The sequence below is a fragment of the Falco naumanni genome, chromosome 1 (assembly GCF_017639655.2).
Source record: "Falco naumanni isolate bFalNau1 chromosome 1, bFalNau1.pat, whole genome shotgun sequence".
NCBI classification, from domain to species: domain Eukaryota; kingdom Metazoa; phylum Chordata; class Aves; order Falconiformes; family Falconidae; genus Falco; species Falco naumanni.
Genome location: NC_054054.1, coordinates 96895673 through 96911710, shown reverse-complemented (window position 1 = coordinate 96911710; position 16038 = coordinate 96895673). Strand labels below are relative to the sequence as shown.

At 54.2% G+C, this 16038-nt stretch overlaps 1 protein-coding gene across 11 annotated transcripts in view; it reads left to right on the top strand.

Annotated features, from left to right (window-relative positions):
• Nucleotides 1-16038, top strand: part of NCOR2 (nuclear receptor corepressor 2) — a 253526-nt gene that overhangs the window by 140155 nt on the left and 97333 nt on the right. For all 11 annotated transcript variants that reach the window (XM_040611191.1, XM_040611149.1, XM_040611181.1 and 8 more), the window contains 2 exons: nucleotides 1991-2047; nucleotides 7929-7981. In XM_040611191.1, the coding sequence (XP_040467125.1) occupies nucleotides 1991-2047; nucleotides 7929-7981 (110 nt within the window). The remainder of the gene's footprint in view (nucleotides 1-1990; nucleotides 2048-7928; nucleotides 7982-16038) is intronic.

The following is a 16038-nucleotide window of genomic DNA, read 5'->3' as shown; positions in this document are numbered from 1 at the left end:
GAGGGCTGCAGAGAGACATGGGTGCGGGGGGCACCTCCCCACCCATGAGGCTCCTGGGATGGAGCAGGGACTCGGGAGCGGCCAGAGGGGCAGAGCAGCTCCCCGGGATGGGCTCCACCTGCATTTCGGGCTCTGTCACAGCTTCACTAGCTGCTCTGCTTGTGTGTGTCTGTGTCCTTCTCTGTGAGGTCCAGGCAGTGATCACGACATCTCTGAACACTGCTCCACTGTGCAGGAGTGCTGCAGATGAGCACGCAGGAATGCATTAATAGTGGGGCTGCTGTGTGCACCGTGCATACGTGTGGGGATGGTGCCAGAGCAGGCACGCATCACGGTTACATCTCTCCTAGCGTCCTTGAAATCACTTCTAAATTGCCAAGAAGCTTTGCATCCTCCCAAGCGTAGAGTAGAGGAGCTGGAAACGTGTCCTGGTCGCCTTGTTGTGGCAAGGCAGCTGGCGTGGGTTTTGCAGCAGGGCTGGGGTGCTGAGCGTCCTGTGGGCAGGGTGACTCATGCAGCTGCGCCCGAGGCCAACTGTGCAAAAGTGCGCACTTGCAGATGGGGCTGTGCATGGGTCTGCAAAGCCCCGACCAGGAACTTTCACACCTACTGGCTGCATTGGCACTTCTGATGACCAGCTGGCAGCGGGGGGTTAAGGGAAGCTTTTGGAAACCCACCTAGTGGGGTGGATGGGGGGGAAAGCTGGGCAGGGCGATTTGCTGGCTTTTGGTGAGACATCCCCTGCGCTGAGACCCTGGGAAACATCCCGCCGTGAGCCGGTGTGAAGGTGAGAGGTGCTCACTGCTGGAAAGCAGTGTGAGCCAGACCCCCAAAGCTGAAATCCCTTCCCTGCCTCGGGGGGTCTTCGCCCAGGGTTTTCCAGAGCCCTCCTGGCTCTTCTGGGGAGCCCAGGGCTCCCCTAGCTCCCACCCTGCAGCTCCATTAGGCTCTAGTGTTTATTGGGTTAAAATGTTGAATGTTCAGGTTAAAACTGTTTAATGTGTTTTTAAAAAAGGGGTTTAAGGGTTTTCTCCTCCCCACTACCCCCCCGCCCCCTTCCTCCATTTAAATATTTAAATCCTGGGGAAGCTCAGCCCACTGCTCCTTCACTCCTATTTTAGGCAACTGTGGGTTTTCTACCACCATCACCCCCCCCCCCCCCCCCCCCCCCAGTATCTAAACCTACCTATTTTATTGAACAAATACCTCCATCTCCTTGCCCCCCTCGCTGTCAGGTATTTGGTTTTATCAGCTCAGCCCCGTGGCTTGTCGGCAGCGTGCAGCGATCTGGATTTATCCGACTGTCAGTAACCCCCACCGAAAAGCCGGGGCTTTGCGAGGAAGTGCTGTTTACTGAAAATGTCATCTTTTATTTAGATGCCTGCTGCAGCCAACCCATGTCTTTTTTTCAGGCCTGTTTAATTAGTAACCACTGCACAGCCCCTGACACGTGTTCCTGGGTGGTTTTTTCCCCTCTAATAAGCACTAGGTAGCTTGGCTTGGGGGTGGGGGGGGCAGCAAAGGGCTTCTCTGCAGCGAGGAGGGGAGGGAAGCAAGAGATGAGGAGCTGAGGGCAGCTCACATCTAACCATCACATGCTCGTGAAGCGATGAATCCTAGAAAGGGCATCTCTGCGTGCGTGCTGGCTTGCCCACCCTCCTCCTGGCACGGCGGCCGTGCGGAGGTAGCGGGTGCGATCCCCCCACCTGGTACCCGGGGGGGCTGGGGATTGGGGTCGCTTCCCGGGCAGACCTCGGATGCATTAAAGTCATGATAACTCAAGTGCCAAAGCCCATCATCCATGGGGCTTGCCTGCGGGTCCAGAGGCAGAGCTGAACCTTTCCACCCACGTCGAGGGAGGGGTGGGATTTGTGTGGCTCTGGGGAGGTTTGGGAAGGGGGTTTCACCCAGGGCAGAGCTGGAGTGGAGGGCTGCAGCTGTAACTGATGGCAGAAATAAGTTTTCTCTCTCTCCCTTTTCCTCCCTGCAGAAGAAGGCAGAGGCTGCCCACCGCATCCTGGAAGGACTGGGTCCCCAGGTGGAGCTGGTGAGTGTTCGCTCTGGCTGCGGGGAGGGGGAGTGGGGCCAGGTTTGGAGCCAGCACAGCACCCGGTGTGTGTCTGAGCTGTCAGAAGGGAGCCCTGCTGCTGGCCGGGCCCTCCCCTGGCACAGCACCAAGGCAGGAAGCACAGCGGCTGAGCTGAGCACCCAAACACACACAGCAGCCCTCTTCGGAGAGCCTTAACCCTTAGGCTCCTTCCTCACCCGCTGCAGCGGGGCTGGGGGCGGCAGGGGCTCCGGCGCACTCTGCCGCTGCTCGGGATGCTGGTGGTTTCATCAGCTGGTGGCAGCCACAGCACCAGGGCTTTGGGGCTGCTGCCTGGCCAGCCGGGCTGGTGGTACTGGGGGGAGGGATGGGTGCTGGGACCGCTGTCCCACTCGCTGCAAATGGAGGTGGGTGCTGGAGGGTGCTCCATCTAAGCACGGCGCAGTCACCGCTGCAAGGACCTGCAGGTATCGGGACTCACACACAGCCTGTTTCTCACTCGTGCGCAGGAAAGCTGAGAAAAACAACTTACAATAAACAGTCAGGTTTGGCCTGCCCCCTCAGCTGGCAGAATCCAGCTGTAAGTCAGGTGGGATTGCTGGAGGGGTGGCTGAAAGCAGCCCGACGGGCTGAGTCTCGGACCAGGGTGTCTAAAAGGTGCACCTGCAGTGATGCTGCTGGCAGGATGGGAGCGGGACGGCCACGGTCTGATGGAGCATCTCTTGTTTGGCACCAGATGTGAGGTGCAGTGGACAGCCCACGGTCCTTGGCAGCTGTAATTTGGGCTTGCCTTGTGGAGGTGGTGCTGATCGCTGTCTTCCCCGGGTGTGTAAGGGAGAGGTCACAAGGGAGCTGGTGCTCGCTGCTGCGTGTCGGAGCCCACTTCCTTGGTTGGGGAGGTAGCGCTCGCAATTTTTCCTTTGAGTCACCAGGGTCAAATCCTTTGCTCTCGTCTCTGAAGGCTGGTGATGCCTGGGGTTAGTGCTTCCTCATCCAAAAGATGTTGCATTCCGCCACCCCCCTGCCCCCCTTCCCCCCCCCCCCCCCTTCCTTTTTTCCCCTTTTTTTTGTTTGTTGATGCTTTGTTGCTGACCCTGCACGGGGGGGCTGTAGCAGAGCCCAGTGAAAGCCTTTCCTTGTCACCCTGCCTTGCTCCTGAGAGGGCTTGGGAAGCCTCTGCTGAGAGACCCCTGCAAACCCCTGGCTGGGCTCTGTGTGTGCCTTGCACTGCCTCATCATCCTGCCCAGAGAGAGGCACTTCCTATGGCCCAGCCCCCACGCCGTGTGGGGCAAAACAGCACCCGGGGCCTGCCAGCGGCCTCTGAGAGACAGGATGAATAGTCAGGTCTTCTTCTGAGTTGGAAAGGAAGCAGCTCCAGGAAGGAGAGTAGCCTTGCGTGCTCTGCCCGATGCACACGCCTGCTCCACCGTGTCTCGCATGCCGTGCACCAGCCCTGGCGCTGCTGCAACCCAGGAGTCTCTTGCAGGGAGGTTGAACAGCCTGGTGCTCATTCTGTGCAAAACCTCTGCAAGGAGCGGTGGTGACTGTCACTGAAACACAGTCTTGTGTTGCTCTCTGCTCTGCTCGGCATCTTGCTTCAGGTTGTTCAGAGAGCCCCGGTTATTGCATTTGCAACAGCGATGGTGGCAGATGCATGTCAGCTCTGTGGCAGGGGAGATTGCCAGGGCTGATGGTGTGAGGCAAGAGGTCACGGTAGAAATAGGTTAGTTATGGCAGAGGGTTTGGAGGTTACGGCAGTGCTGGCAAATCACGGCTGCGAGCGCAGTGAGGTGGTGCGAGGCCTCGGATGCTGCTGGCAGGATGGAGCTGGAGGCTGCGTCCCCTGCTTGTGCTGGCCTTAGTGGGGCAGGGGGGCTGCGGTGGGGCTCTGCTTTCTGTCTTGCTGGCAGCAGGTTGCTCCGAGGGGTTTGTGTGTGAGCAAAGAGAGAAATCTTACTGCCTGAGCACATCCAGGGGCTTGCTGAGGCTGCCTGGCGTTAGGTGGAAGGAGGGGTTTTGGGGTTGATCCATTGTAGCATAAATAGGGATTTACCCAGAGGGTTTGGGTCTGTGTGATGTGTTTCCCATCAAGTTGGAAGCTGCTGGGAGATGGCCCAGCTCTAGTAGGAAACTTTGAATTCCTGACTTCAGTCTTTTAAACAGCTCCCTCTGAGCTTTCGGGCTCTTCACTGAAACTGGTGTCCTTGGGTTGTGCATCTCAAGGAAGCAGCAAGTGCTTGTTGCTGGTCCCTGGCTTCTCACTGCTTTGACCCTGCCAGGCCTGGCCCTGCACTTTTTTTGGCTTGGAGGTGTCATTCATGGCTCATCCTGTTTGGAGGAACCTCTTTTTTATGCTTCTGGGGTTTTTAAACATGCAGAACTGTCCCCAGATCCCTTTGCCTGATTCTGTGCTGGTGCTCCTCCATCCTCACTGCTGGGGCTTCAGGTGACCCTGCAGCTCTTCCCTGGCCCCCACATCACCCCCAGCTGATGCAGAGGGTGCTGGTGTGCTGCGTGGTCGCGGCTGCTGCCCCCCGCCAGGGTGGGGACCTGGCCCTGCGGTAGAAATCACCTCCTGCCCAGGGGTCCCCAGGAAGCAGGGATCCAGTTCAGGTCCTGGGAAGCAGGTGCTGCCCTCCAGGTCAGGAGGAGGTTGTGACTCAGTAAACCAGGACTCTGCTCATTTCATCCCTGCGATGTAGCGGTACCATTTACAAAATGACCCCATGTTTTCCCCAGGGAGAAATGCCATTGAGATATATAGTCTGAATGCTGCAGTGGCCAGAAAGCCATTGAGACCTTTCATCCTGTTTTATTTTTAAAGAGCTTTCAGTAAATCCAAGGTTTTTGCAGTAATAGTTCTGAATTATAATTATGTTTTTCTTAAATGTCATCCCCCAGAGACATGCATTACATGTCCCTTACCCTGGAGAAGCACTGTGAATGTTTTGAAGATTTCACCTTACCCATCTGACCTGTCAGCTTTCCTTCTGCTTGCTCGTTGAGGAAGCAGTAATTCCGTGCAGGTTGCGGACGGCTCTGAGGGAAGATGCTGTTTCTCCATTCTTGCCCTGTTGAGAGTAAAGTTGCTGTAACTATGTAGTCTGTGAGGATATGTTCCCTATGGGGTAGGTGGAACTTCTCTCCTGGTCTTGCCGCACTGCGTGGGCTGAGCTACGGTGCTGAGGCTGTTGTGCAGACAGAAAACTCTTTGAGATGTTGGTGTCATGTGGATCTTGGCTTTGAGTCCTGGAGTTTCTGATTTCTGGATGTTTGGCTGTTTCTTCTAAAGTGATGTGTTCCAGTGCTTGCCTGTTAATGCTTAGGTTTGCTAGAGAAGAATTTAAGCGGCTTTTTATGTCATGGATGAGTAGTAGTAGAGAAGAATCGGCAGCCCTTGGTGAGCTGAGTGGCATCAGGGCATCCGCAATGTCCGTATGTGCATAAGCATCTTCTGACCCAGACGCAAACCAAAACGTTCTGTGTTTCCCAGGGGGAAGGTCTCTGTGCCTCGCCACATGCTGGCTTCTTAGCTTTGATTTTTATGAGCACAGAGGGAAGAGAGACGCTTGTATTTATCAGTGTTACCAGTTCCTGCAGTTGTCTTCCAAGGGGAAGTCACTGGCCAAGGCCACCAGCGGTTCCTCCAGTTGGGCTTTGCCAGGGTGACTGTGGATGTGACGCTCCAGAGCCATGGGTTGATTTCTTCTCTCCACGGTGCAGACCTGCCTCCCTTGAGCTACGTGCTGAGATGGACGTCTGTGTTCTTCTGAGATTTCCAAGTCCAAAGTGCACAGCCAGCTGCGAGCCTGGAGTCGGACCAGCAGATATAAGAGGATTCATGATAGAAATACCCCTGGGGAAGGGACACTGCTGAGAATACGTCTTCGTCTGGGGGACCTGCTTGTCCCTCTTGTCTGCCCCGGCTCTGCCAGCATGGGGTGGGTGGTTGCCCTTGCGGGTGTCTCCTGGTGGGCTAGCAGCCCGCCATCCCCTCACAGGGTAGCGGATGCTGGAATCCTGCTGGCAGTCCTGCAGCCTTCCTGGGGCACGACGGTTCATCTCGCCACCTTTGTCTGCCTGAGTCTCCTCTGCATGCCTCTTACACGTGGGGATTACCTGCGCTTTCCCAGTGACAAGGGACACGTCCAAGGGCAGCCAGAAGAAGCAGCTGATGGACCTGCTAGTGCCCAGATGGAGTGGCGGTGGGCTGCAGAGAGCAGGGAGAGCTACACCCAGCCCCTTTCTGTGCAGAGCGATGTGGCTGTCCCAGTGTGTGGCAGGGGAGAGGGGAGGCAGCATCTGGTTTTACAGGGCAGTAGAGACAGGCTGGCTGTGTGGATAAACAAGCTGCTGCGGCAAGAACCTGTGATGGTGATGGGGCGATACCGTGAAGGAGGTGAGAATAACACCTTCTTCAAACTGGGGAAGGGGAAACCCTGTGTCTGCAGGTCCTGTCCTCTCCAGAGCTGCTCGCTTGGGTTGAGCAGATGTTCAGTAGATGTTTTTCTCTTTTCCTGTGTTTAATCTGAGATGAAATTGAGGGAACCCTGAGCGTAGCCTCAGCCATATGACCACAGCAGGAAGGTGAGCTGGTTGGTATGTAGCCATCCATGGCCAGGGTGCTGCCTTCAGCCTTCGTCCCCCTGCCCGTGTTTGGCCGCAGATGCTAGCTCACTGGCAGCTGGTTTGGGGAAGGCTTGTGGATGAGCTGCTTGAAATCTTGGGCAACGTTTCTGTGGTTGGACAGGAGCTGTGCTCGTTGCGTGCGTGGTTGCTGGTGGTGGTTGGGCCATGGCAAGCTTTTGATTAGCACAGTCTTGGACGCGTGGCGTAGTCAATGACTGGAAGAGTGTTGAAGGGCTTAATCCTGAGCAGCCTGTCAGCCTGCTTGTGTGGACACAACTGGTGGCAGCTCCTGGAGCATGGCCTGAGCTGTTAATCACAACAGGTGGGATTGAGCATGGTCTCTGTGGTGTCTCTCCCTTCTAGAGGTGGGATCCTGTATCATCCTGGCAGGCTCCCCAGGGCTACATCACCCTGCAGATGGGAAGGGAGAGGTAGTGGGGACAGTGACTGGCTGAAGGTGACCAGGGATGGATCCAGCTCTCCTGACTCTGCGTGGAGGGCCCTGGCACATCCCTGCTGGGGCTGTGGGGGGCAGAGCAACCCTGTGATGGGTGCGCTGGCGGCTGGTGTTGGGGACAGCCGTGGTCACTGGGCTTTCTGAAGGGGCAGCCCTGGGCAGAACGCTTGTCCTGCAGGAGCCCAGCGCTGCTCCAGAGGAACGGCCAGGAGCATCCCTCTACACATGGGTGCCAGAGACTGCGGCAACATGCAGGGGGCCATCCCACCCCTGGCATTGCTGGAAGCCACAGGTGTGAACGCTTGTCCTGCCTGCAGTTGCCTGCACTTGGCTCCCTGGCAGAGCTCAGGCAGGCTTTTGCTGCGTAGACATAACAGTTTGCAGCACACAGACTGTCTCTTCCCGCTCCCCAAGCCCCCCTTTCCCCTCGCCTCCCCCATGTCATATGTTCCAAAGCGCACTGCGTTTTTCAGGCGGTAAATAACAGCCATGTACTCCGCCGTGCTGTGTTTATCTGGACTCCATCACAAATGGAGTTCTGAGCCAGCTCGCTCGAGTGCTCGCTCGAGTGCTGCCTGCCTTCCCACGGGCTGAGCCGGGATGCACCATATCTCCAGCAGGGCTGCCGGGAGCCAGCACCCTCCAGAACGGCTGGGGGCAGGGGGACTGGTGCCTGGGCTGGCACAGCTCAGGGGGACAGGGACCTGCATCCAGGTGGCAGCACTTCTGATGGGTTTAAGCTTCTAAATGTCAGACTGTACCATTTATGCCTTCATTTTTCTTATTTATTTCAGCCATTATACAACCAGCCTTCAGACACCAGGCAGTACCATGAAAACATTAAAATGTAAGTATGTGGCAATAAAGGCTATTTTAAATGTCAGGTTGGGCATTAGGCTGGAGCGGGGGGGGGGGGGAGGGGGGATGCTAGCTTGCTCCCATATCCCAATTAAAGCTGCCAAGGAATCATGAGCATCCTTTTAGAGCTGATGCTTCGCTGCTCCAGGTGCCTGAAGCCCAAACCTGCTCCAGGAGCCCGGCAGTTGGGGGCTGCAGCTTCAGACGATGCTGAAGGTGCTGTTTGATTTCTCTCAGGGTGGGGGAAGGGGTGGACATGGGTCCTGGCCGATCTCTTGGCATTTTCCCAGAGAGCACTTACCTTTGGGTGCTTTCTGCTGTGTTTCATGCATCCTGAAGTACAGAATCAGCTGCTGGCATGCGTGCGTGTATGTTTGTGTGTGAGAAAGATGAGGTGAAATGAAAAGTTGCAATTACAATTAGATTTTTGTGAAGCACCTCTTGAATGTCTAATAACAACTGGTTATTTCAAAGATACTTACTGAGACTTGGCAATCATCTAATTTGACTTATCACCTTGATACACGATTTAATCATCAACCTGCATTTAATAACTACAGTGAGTTCCTGAACATAGAAGAAATAGAACAGATAATGAGAATAGCGATAATTGTGATTATTGTTGGAAACATAAATAGTCAAACCAGATCTGAAACTTTTATCTGCCTTGAATCAGCCAGCGATTGCTCTGAGCTGCCTGCAGCGTGTCTGTTTTGGTACGGGCTTGGTCAGCTGGCAATAATCATCTTTAATAATCTATTAACAAAAGCTAATAATATTTTGCTTTTCAGTGGTGTGTTAATTGATGCCAGGGGGATTATAGGGAAAGAGTTAATGTACTTCTGCTCAGCTGTGCTGCAGGGGAGCCTGGTAGACCCTGGCCGGTGCTCAGGTGCTCTCTGTCCCCCAACGGTGGCAGCAGGGAGGAGGGTTTTGTGATGTGACCCTGTGGCTCATTGCCCGGCCCTGCTGTGTTCCTGCTCCACCCAAGGCCTCCGGTGTCATCCAGGCAATGCGCTCACTGTAAACCATTCAAACCCTGGAGTGTCCCCCCCCCCCAACCCCTGAGCTCTCCGGTTACCCCCAGGCTCAGCGGGTCACAGAGCAGCCTCAGTGGGCACTGGCACACAGAATGCAAGGGTCGTGTTTGGGTGCTTGCTGCTGTACCGGGCGCTGCTGGGGCAGGGGAGCATCTTCTCTTGGGGGGGTGCGGGGGGCGGGCAAGCAGGCAGAGAAGGCAGTGGGAATTGATGGCTTTTCCTGCAGCTCAGAAATCCCAATAGCTCTTTGCTTCCAGATGTTTCTGTTGTGCCTTGTGTTGGCGATGCATTTACCCCTGCTCATTCAAGCTTGGCAGATGTTGCCGCGAGCCTTGGGCAAGGACCCACTGGGATTTTGGCCTGTGTGTGCTTTGGCCAGGGTCTCTGTCATTCCAGCCCTCCGGCCATTGCTTTCTGTGGACACGCTGCCAGCACAGGCAGCTCCGAGGAGCGGGCAGCACACCCTCAGGTGTGCTTTTCTAGCTGCAAAGATGTAAAAAAAAAAAAAGGCAAATAAACCCAGAGCCCCACCCCCTCCAGTTCGCTCATGCAAGGCAGGGCTAATGAAGTTAGGTGATGATGATCCTCTTGGGCAACGCGGTGGTGCCTGCCTGGCAGGGGGTCTGCGCTCCCCACAAGCAGCCCCTGCTTTTGGAATCTGTTCTGCTGTCAGTTCGGGGGATTGGCGACTGATAAAGCACCTTGTTGTGGTATCAGATGGTGGCCCAAGGACATGCCCTCCCCCTTGCTGGCTATGACTCACCTCTGGCACTGGTGGCACGTAGCAGTCACTGTCCCTTGGGGTCCCCTGACCCCCCCCCTTCTCTGGAAGGGCTCCACAGCCATCACAAGCTGGGCACCGAAGGTGGCGATTTCAAGCTGATTGCTAGTTTTGTCCTTGCAAGAACGAGTTAAAAGTAGATCCAGATACTTCACCCACTCTCCGTTCCCCTGCCAATATTTGTGGGTTTGTGATCACATTTTCCTGTGATTTAAATGATTTCCTGTCCTCGGCTGCTGCTTGGAAGACGGGCGCAAACAAGAGGGACCTGGCTGCGCAGGTCAGGAGTGAAACCGGTGATGAAATGTGAAGCCCTGCCAAGCCAGCTTCCCATGCTGTCAGAGCAGGCACTCCTCTCATCCTTCCTTCGCTGGCATCCCTGGGGTTGTCCCAAGCCTGGGCAGTCCTCCCCGGGCGGCTGCAGCAGGGGCAGCGACAGACCCAGGAGAGGTTAGAGCAGGTGGGCTTGGGGTTAATGTTCACTATGATTAATGCTTCAAAGGTGTGGGAAGGAAACCACACGTTTTAATGAAAAGCTGCCATCTCCTCCTTCCAGAAGCCTCACAATTAGCTGCCTTCGGCTGGTTATTGATGCCAGCCGAGCGTGTTTACAGATCGAGGTCAGCAAAAGGCCCTCAGGCGAGCTGGGCTCCTGATGTTTGCTGCTTTTGACTGTGGGCCTGACTCGGAGGTCATGGGGTCTGAGCTTTGCCGCTTGTCGATGGATGTGCAGAGAAATCGGTGTGTCCAGCTCTCCCATCTCTTGTGTCCCTACTGCACGTTAAAGGACATTTGGGCACTTGGAAGGCAGATACAAAATCAAGATTTCAGTGATTCTTCCAAGCAAATAATTCAGGTCCTTTGACCGAGGGGAAAAGATATTAAACTTCTCTGTTTTGACCAAGTTATGCTTGGATGTTCAAATCCTGCCTACACCTTCTCTATGGGCTGCACTGGAAGGTATTTTTCATGTTCTTTCCTCGTTCTTAATATGTTTGTGCCTTTCTGCTCTGGAAGAGCATCTTCTGCTCTGTAGCCTGGAGGCAGCTGTTTTGGTAGGAGATGGAGTAAATCCTCAGGGTGCTGGGAGACATCAGCCAGATGCACCAGAGCCCCAGGACAGCTGCCAGGACACCGCAGGTTGTATTTTGCGAAGGTGTAATTGGATGCAGATTCTTCTGACCAACTTCACCTGATGCAGATTTGGCATGATAAAAAGCCTTTTGGCAGGTTGCTGGAAAATCGTCTCGGTTTGTGATTGTGTCCGCAAAACCTCCTTGCATGCTGGCTCTGTTGTGCTAAATAGAAACTGCTCCTGTGTGAAGCTGCTTTGGAGCCTCGTACCTGGGGCACAGCAGGGTGGCCAGGCTGTTACAATTCACAAATACTTTTTTTTTTTAATATATGTTATTTCCTAGGGTGGCTTTTTTTCCTCTCAGTTGAATGTTTGCTAGTGTCAGTGGGAAAGCATTTGATATCACAAAGCCAGGATTCCTCGATTTCTCTACAGCAATACTCTGCCTTGCAACACTAGTTTAATTCTTCCTGCTTGTTTGCTTTGCTTTTCAGTTGGGATGAGTCACTTATGCTAATAGAGCTGACTGGGGAGTTACGGGGAGGATTTCTCTTACTGAAATGTTACCGGTCTCTTATTTTCATGGAGTTTTATGGCCTGTCTCCTATTCAGTACAGTTAAAATTAATTTCATGCCCCAGTTCATTCCAGTGTTTGCAGCTTCAAAAGCTTTTAAGGCCTATTTAGCCGCCTGGCTGTGCTCTGTTACCCGTCTGCTGGGGTCCCTTTGGCTCACCTGTGAGTGCAGGCTTCGAGCAAACATGGTTAATTTTGTATGCTACATCTGCTGCCCGAGCTGAGGCACCGCCGAGCGGTTTGTGACGAACACTTGACCTACCTTTGATGGGACCGTGTCCTTTCTGTTTGAACCTGCTTTGTTGGAGGGAAGGGCTTTGCCGCTTTCTCGAGAGAGGAGAGAGCAGTGGTTTGTGCCCTCATTTCTGTAGGGATGGGGTGGCTTTGCTCCCCTAGCTAGCTTGGTCCTTACTCTTCTTCAAGATGTGAATTTTTTGGCTTTGCCACAGGCCGACAGGTTTCTTCAAGATGCATTGCAAACACAACTGGAGGCCACGTGAATGTTTCTGCATCAGCTGAGGAGGTTGCCAAGACCCTTTTTTTTAAGATTTTACAGACATACAGTGACAAATGCAGAGGACGCCGGCTTGTGCACCAGTTAAGCACCAGTGCATCTGGTCTAGGTCTCTTATTCCAGTGTTTTGCCGGCTGGAATGCAAAAGGAGCAGAGCTGCTCTTTCTGCCGTGGCCCTGGTAGTGTTTTCGTGTATTCTCCAGACGCTGGCACCAAAGATACTAACCCTCTTTCCTCGAAGTGTTTGAAAAATGACAAGATGTTCACATGAGCAGGATCAATTACCTGCTCTACCTGGTGAGAGATTCTCCGAGGGGGCCTTCATCTCTACGGCAGGAGCTTCCTGCTCGGTCAGCCCTGAAAAACAGCCCAGTAGGACTCTCCTCCCCCCTTTCCCAAAGCAGTCATCTTGAAATCATAGTCTGTGGGATTTGTGTTTGAAAGCAAAATGCGAGCTGCTGAGCCTCGAAAAAGCACACAAAAGGAAAACTGAAAAGCCCAAGGTGAGTACGCGCAAGGTGCTGTTCACCAGGTTTGCTTCAAACCTTCCCTTCAAGAGCATCTCCTTGCTTTTACGCTGGAATTCAGCAGGGGTGGGGTGATGCCAGGCTGCATCCCCTTGAGATGCTGGGGGGGGGGTGCTGGAGGACCAGGGTCTGTGTGTACAGTTAGAACAGATCAAGAGCTCGGTGTGATTCTGGTTTTCTTGTGTGTCCAGATCCAGCCTCAGGAAAGCTGTGTGTGCTGTTATTTGCACATCAGGGTTGTTGTCTGCAGCTGATAGATTTTTTTGATTTTTGATGGGGGGACACGACATTTTGCCTCTTTAGAATCAAAATCTGAAGTCAGGATTTTCCGAGGTTTAGGGGTTTCTGAATATCTTTTTCTTTTCCAAATGCCTCCCCCCTGCCCCCCAAGAGCAGAACAGATTTCCTCTGAAAATCTAACTATGGCTTTCTAAATCACCTGTCACTTTGGAAAATTTAAGTCATCTTTTCATTACTGGCTGTTAAGGGGGTTTAGTAGCACTGGATTGCCTCGGAATTCATAGTTGAAGCCTGACATGTAACACAAATGCTCTTCCAAAACCCTGTCATTACTAATGCATTCTCTTTCAGGTCTTTTTATTAGGGCTTGTAGACATTTTCCTCATTAGAAATTCACCTAGCAGCTCCCTGCTCATCCCATTCAAGGTTTCTCATCTCTTTTATTCTCTGTTGGCATGCACTGGGGCAGAAGTATTACCTTGTGATGAATTACTAAATGATGGAGACACAGGCTGCAACCTTCTGCTGCTTTCTCTCACCAGTGAAAAGCCCAACGCTGGTTTTGGGTGGACTGTCCTGCAACACCTGGTCTTGCACTTCGAGCTTGGGCTCCAGGGGAAGGCAGAGGTGCCGGACGGGTGCCTGACCGTTGGCCAGAAGTGCTTCTGCACTTGCCCTTGTCTCATTTTGGTCCTAAGTGAGGTCCTAAATGAGATGGGCATGAACTTCCCATCTGTTGTTAAGAACCGTGGATGTAATTGTTGCCCAAGGGAGTTGCTTGAGCATCTCAGTGGGAACATCTTTGCAAGGAGGTGGCACTGTGGGGACCTTGACGGGTTGTGCTGGGGTCTGGCCAGGGCAGGCTCTGGTAACAGGGCACCCCTGCTTGCCAAGGCATCTCCTCCTTGGAGCACAAGCGTCTCATTGGCCTCAGCGGGTGAACCACCAGGTGAATTAATGGTGCAAACATGAATTCCAGTGATGACTTTGGACCCTTGGAAGCTGAATGCATTTTGGACTTGCAGAGGATGATTTGAGAAGCGTCTTTTTCTTGAGTGTTGTTTCTGGGCACAAAGACAGCCTGCCTGCCTTGTACATCCAGAGTTACGAACCTCCACCACTCCATTCTCAGAGGCCTTAATGGTGCTGGGGGGGTGGGTTAATCCATCCCAATGCTCAAGGGCTCCAGGGGAATATTATCTACAGATCTGTTTCGCTTTTCTTCCCCAGAAAAGAGTTTCTGAATATTGCAATGGAACTGCTCTGAACAGCTGGCTTTCCAGGAACGTGCCCTGCCTTGGGGTTAATAGGTTGCAGTGCGTTGCCAGCTGGAGCTCTGTGCTCCAGCCATTTCAGAGCAAGCAAATGCATGAGTGCAGTGACCCACGAACAGCATGACCTGCTCCCTGCCCTCTCTGCAGGGCGTCTTGCAGCTGGAGCGGTAGGGAACGGGGGTCCTGGCAGCAGCGATGCATAGGAGCAGGCGTACCTGGGGGGACACAGCCGTTCCTGTATGCTCTGTGTTGCTTCTTGGCTCGTTTCACCTTGGAGCGTTCTGCCTGTGCTTCTTGGTTCCCGTGGTTCGCAGATCTTCGGCCTCGCTGCCAGCGCTTTGTTCGCTGGGATTGCCAGGAGGCTCCTCCGTTTCCGACCCTCGCCTGCACCATCGATCTGGCCGCACAATGGCTTTGCCAGCTGCTTGCTGCCTCCTTCCCCTTGCTCTTTGCAGGCTTGAGCCCGACTTTGTTTGCACTGGCTGTTTGATGAAAGACGTTCCTGTGTAATGAAATACCCCTGATTAGTTTTGATCAAATAGCGAACTTCCTTTCATCTCGTCTTGCACCCGCTGAAGGTCTCTGCAGGCGGGCTGGGCCAGGTGTGCGGCAGTGCATCGGCTCTTTGTGTCCCTGGGAGCCTTACCCCAGGGCTTTGGCCGCGTCCACATGTGCGTCCGCAGCAGCGCCAACACGCAGGCAGGCGCGCACATCCTTTTAAGATCGCAGCCTCCGGAAGGATCGGAGCCAAGTCCTTCGTGTGGACGCGAGCCAAGTGACTCAAAAGTCAGAGTTACGGGTTCTCTCCTTGACTGGCTCCATTGTGAAAGCCCAAAACCAAAACCAACCTTGTGCTGAGCCAGTTAAGGTGGAAGCGGCTGCTCCCACAGGGCTCCCTTGGCTTTGCTAGGAGCGGGAGATGTTTCACTCGGTGGTTTAGGGGATGGTGTGGGGCTCCCCAGTTAGGTCAGTGGGACTGTGGGGTGAGCATCAGTTATGCAGGGAAAAAAAGCTCTTGCAGAATCACACCCAAACTTACAGATAGTGTTTGAATCCTGCTTCCTGTGCTGGTGGCAGGTGACAATCAAATGTCAAATTTCAGTTTTTAGTTTACCTTGGTTGATTTGTTTTCTCTCCCTGCCTGCCAGTGCTTGTGGGGAAGGGCTGGGCACTGGTGGGGCCACCCCAGGCTCCCCACCTGAGTCGTGCCCCATTTCAGACTGGTGCCTGGTACTAGGGCTCTTGCTGCATTTGTCCAGTTGCTCCCTGCCCCCTAAAGCAGGGGACCTGCTGTTCCTGAGAGCCTCTGCCACCCTGGGCTCCAAACAGATGGCCTCTGATGTGGAAAAGCCCCCGGATCACCCCTAGCCTTGGCAGCAGGTTCGGCTTATGTTCCCCTTGCAGGGATAGTGGAAGGAGATCATTACCAGGTTGGTAATCCTTCAGGCATTTGCAGAGCAGTGGCCGGGAGCCCTCCTTGTCAGGGCTGGCTGGAGGTGGCTCGGTACCTGGGGTCTGCAGAAGCTCACCAGGTCATTGTCTCTGTGGAGCAGGCTGTGGTGGTTGCATGACCTGTGCTGGTTGATTTCCCTGCTGCCTTCAGAGAAGGTGCAGGAAAAGCTCCTCTGGTGACCAAAGGCATGGAGGAGGTCACTGGACATGGTGTCCTCGCCTTGGAGAAGCGCTGCCTTTGAGGGAAGCGTTAGACTGGGACTACACTGAAGTAGGCAGGTGGGAAATGTGTATTGACCATGGCACTGCAGCCATTGAGGGACGCTACATGAAGCTGTGAGCCCACCAGAAAGGTCTTCCCCCACGGGTACACCAGGGAGCTATGGAGCCCATGGCCATGGGGAGGGCAGAAATGCAGACGGGCTCAGGCAGTGCTTAGATGGATTGTTGACCACAAGGACGGGGATGTGCCATCTGGCAGCCCTCGACCACCACTTGCCAGAAGCCGGGCAGGCTCCATGTCTCGCTGGGTCCATCCCAGCCTGCCCCGCCGTAGCAGCGGTGTGGG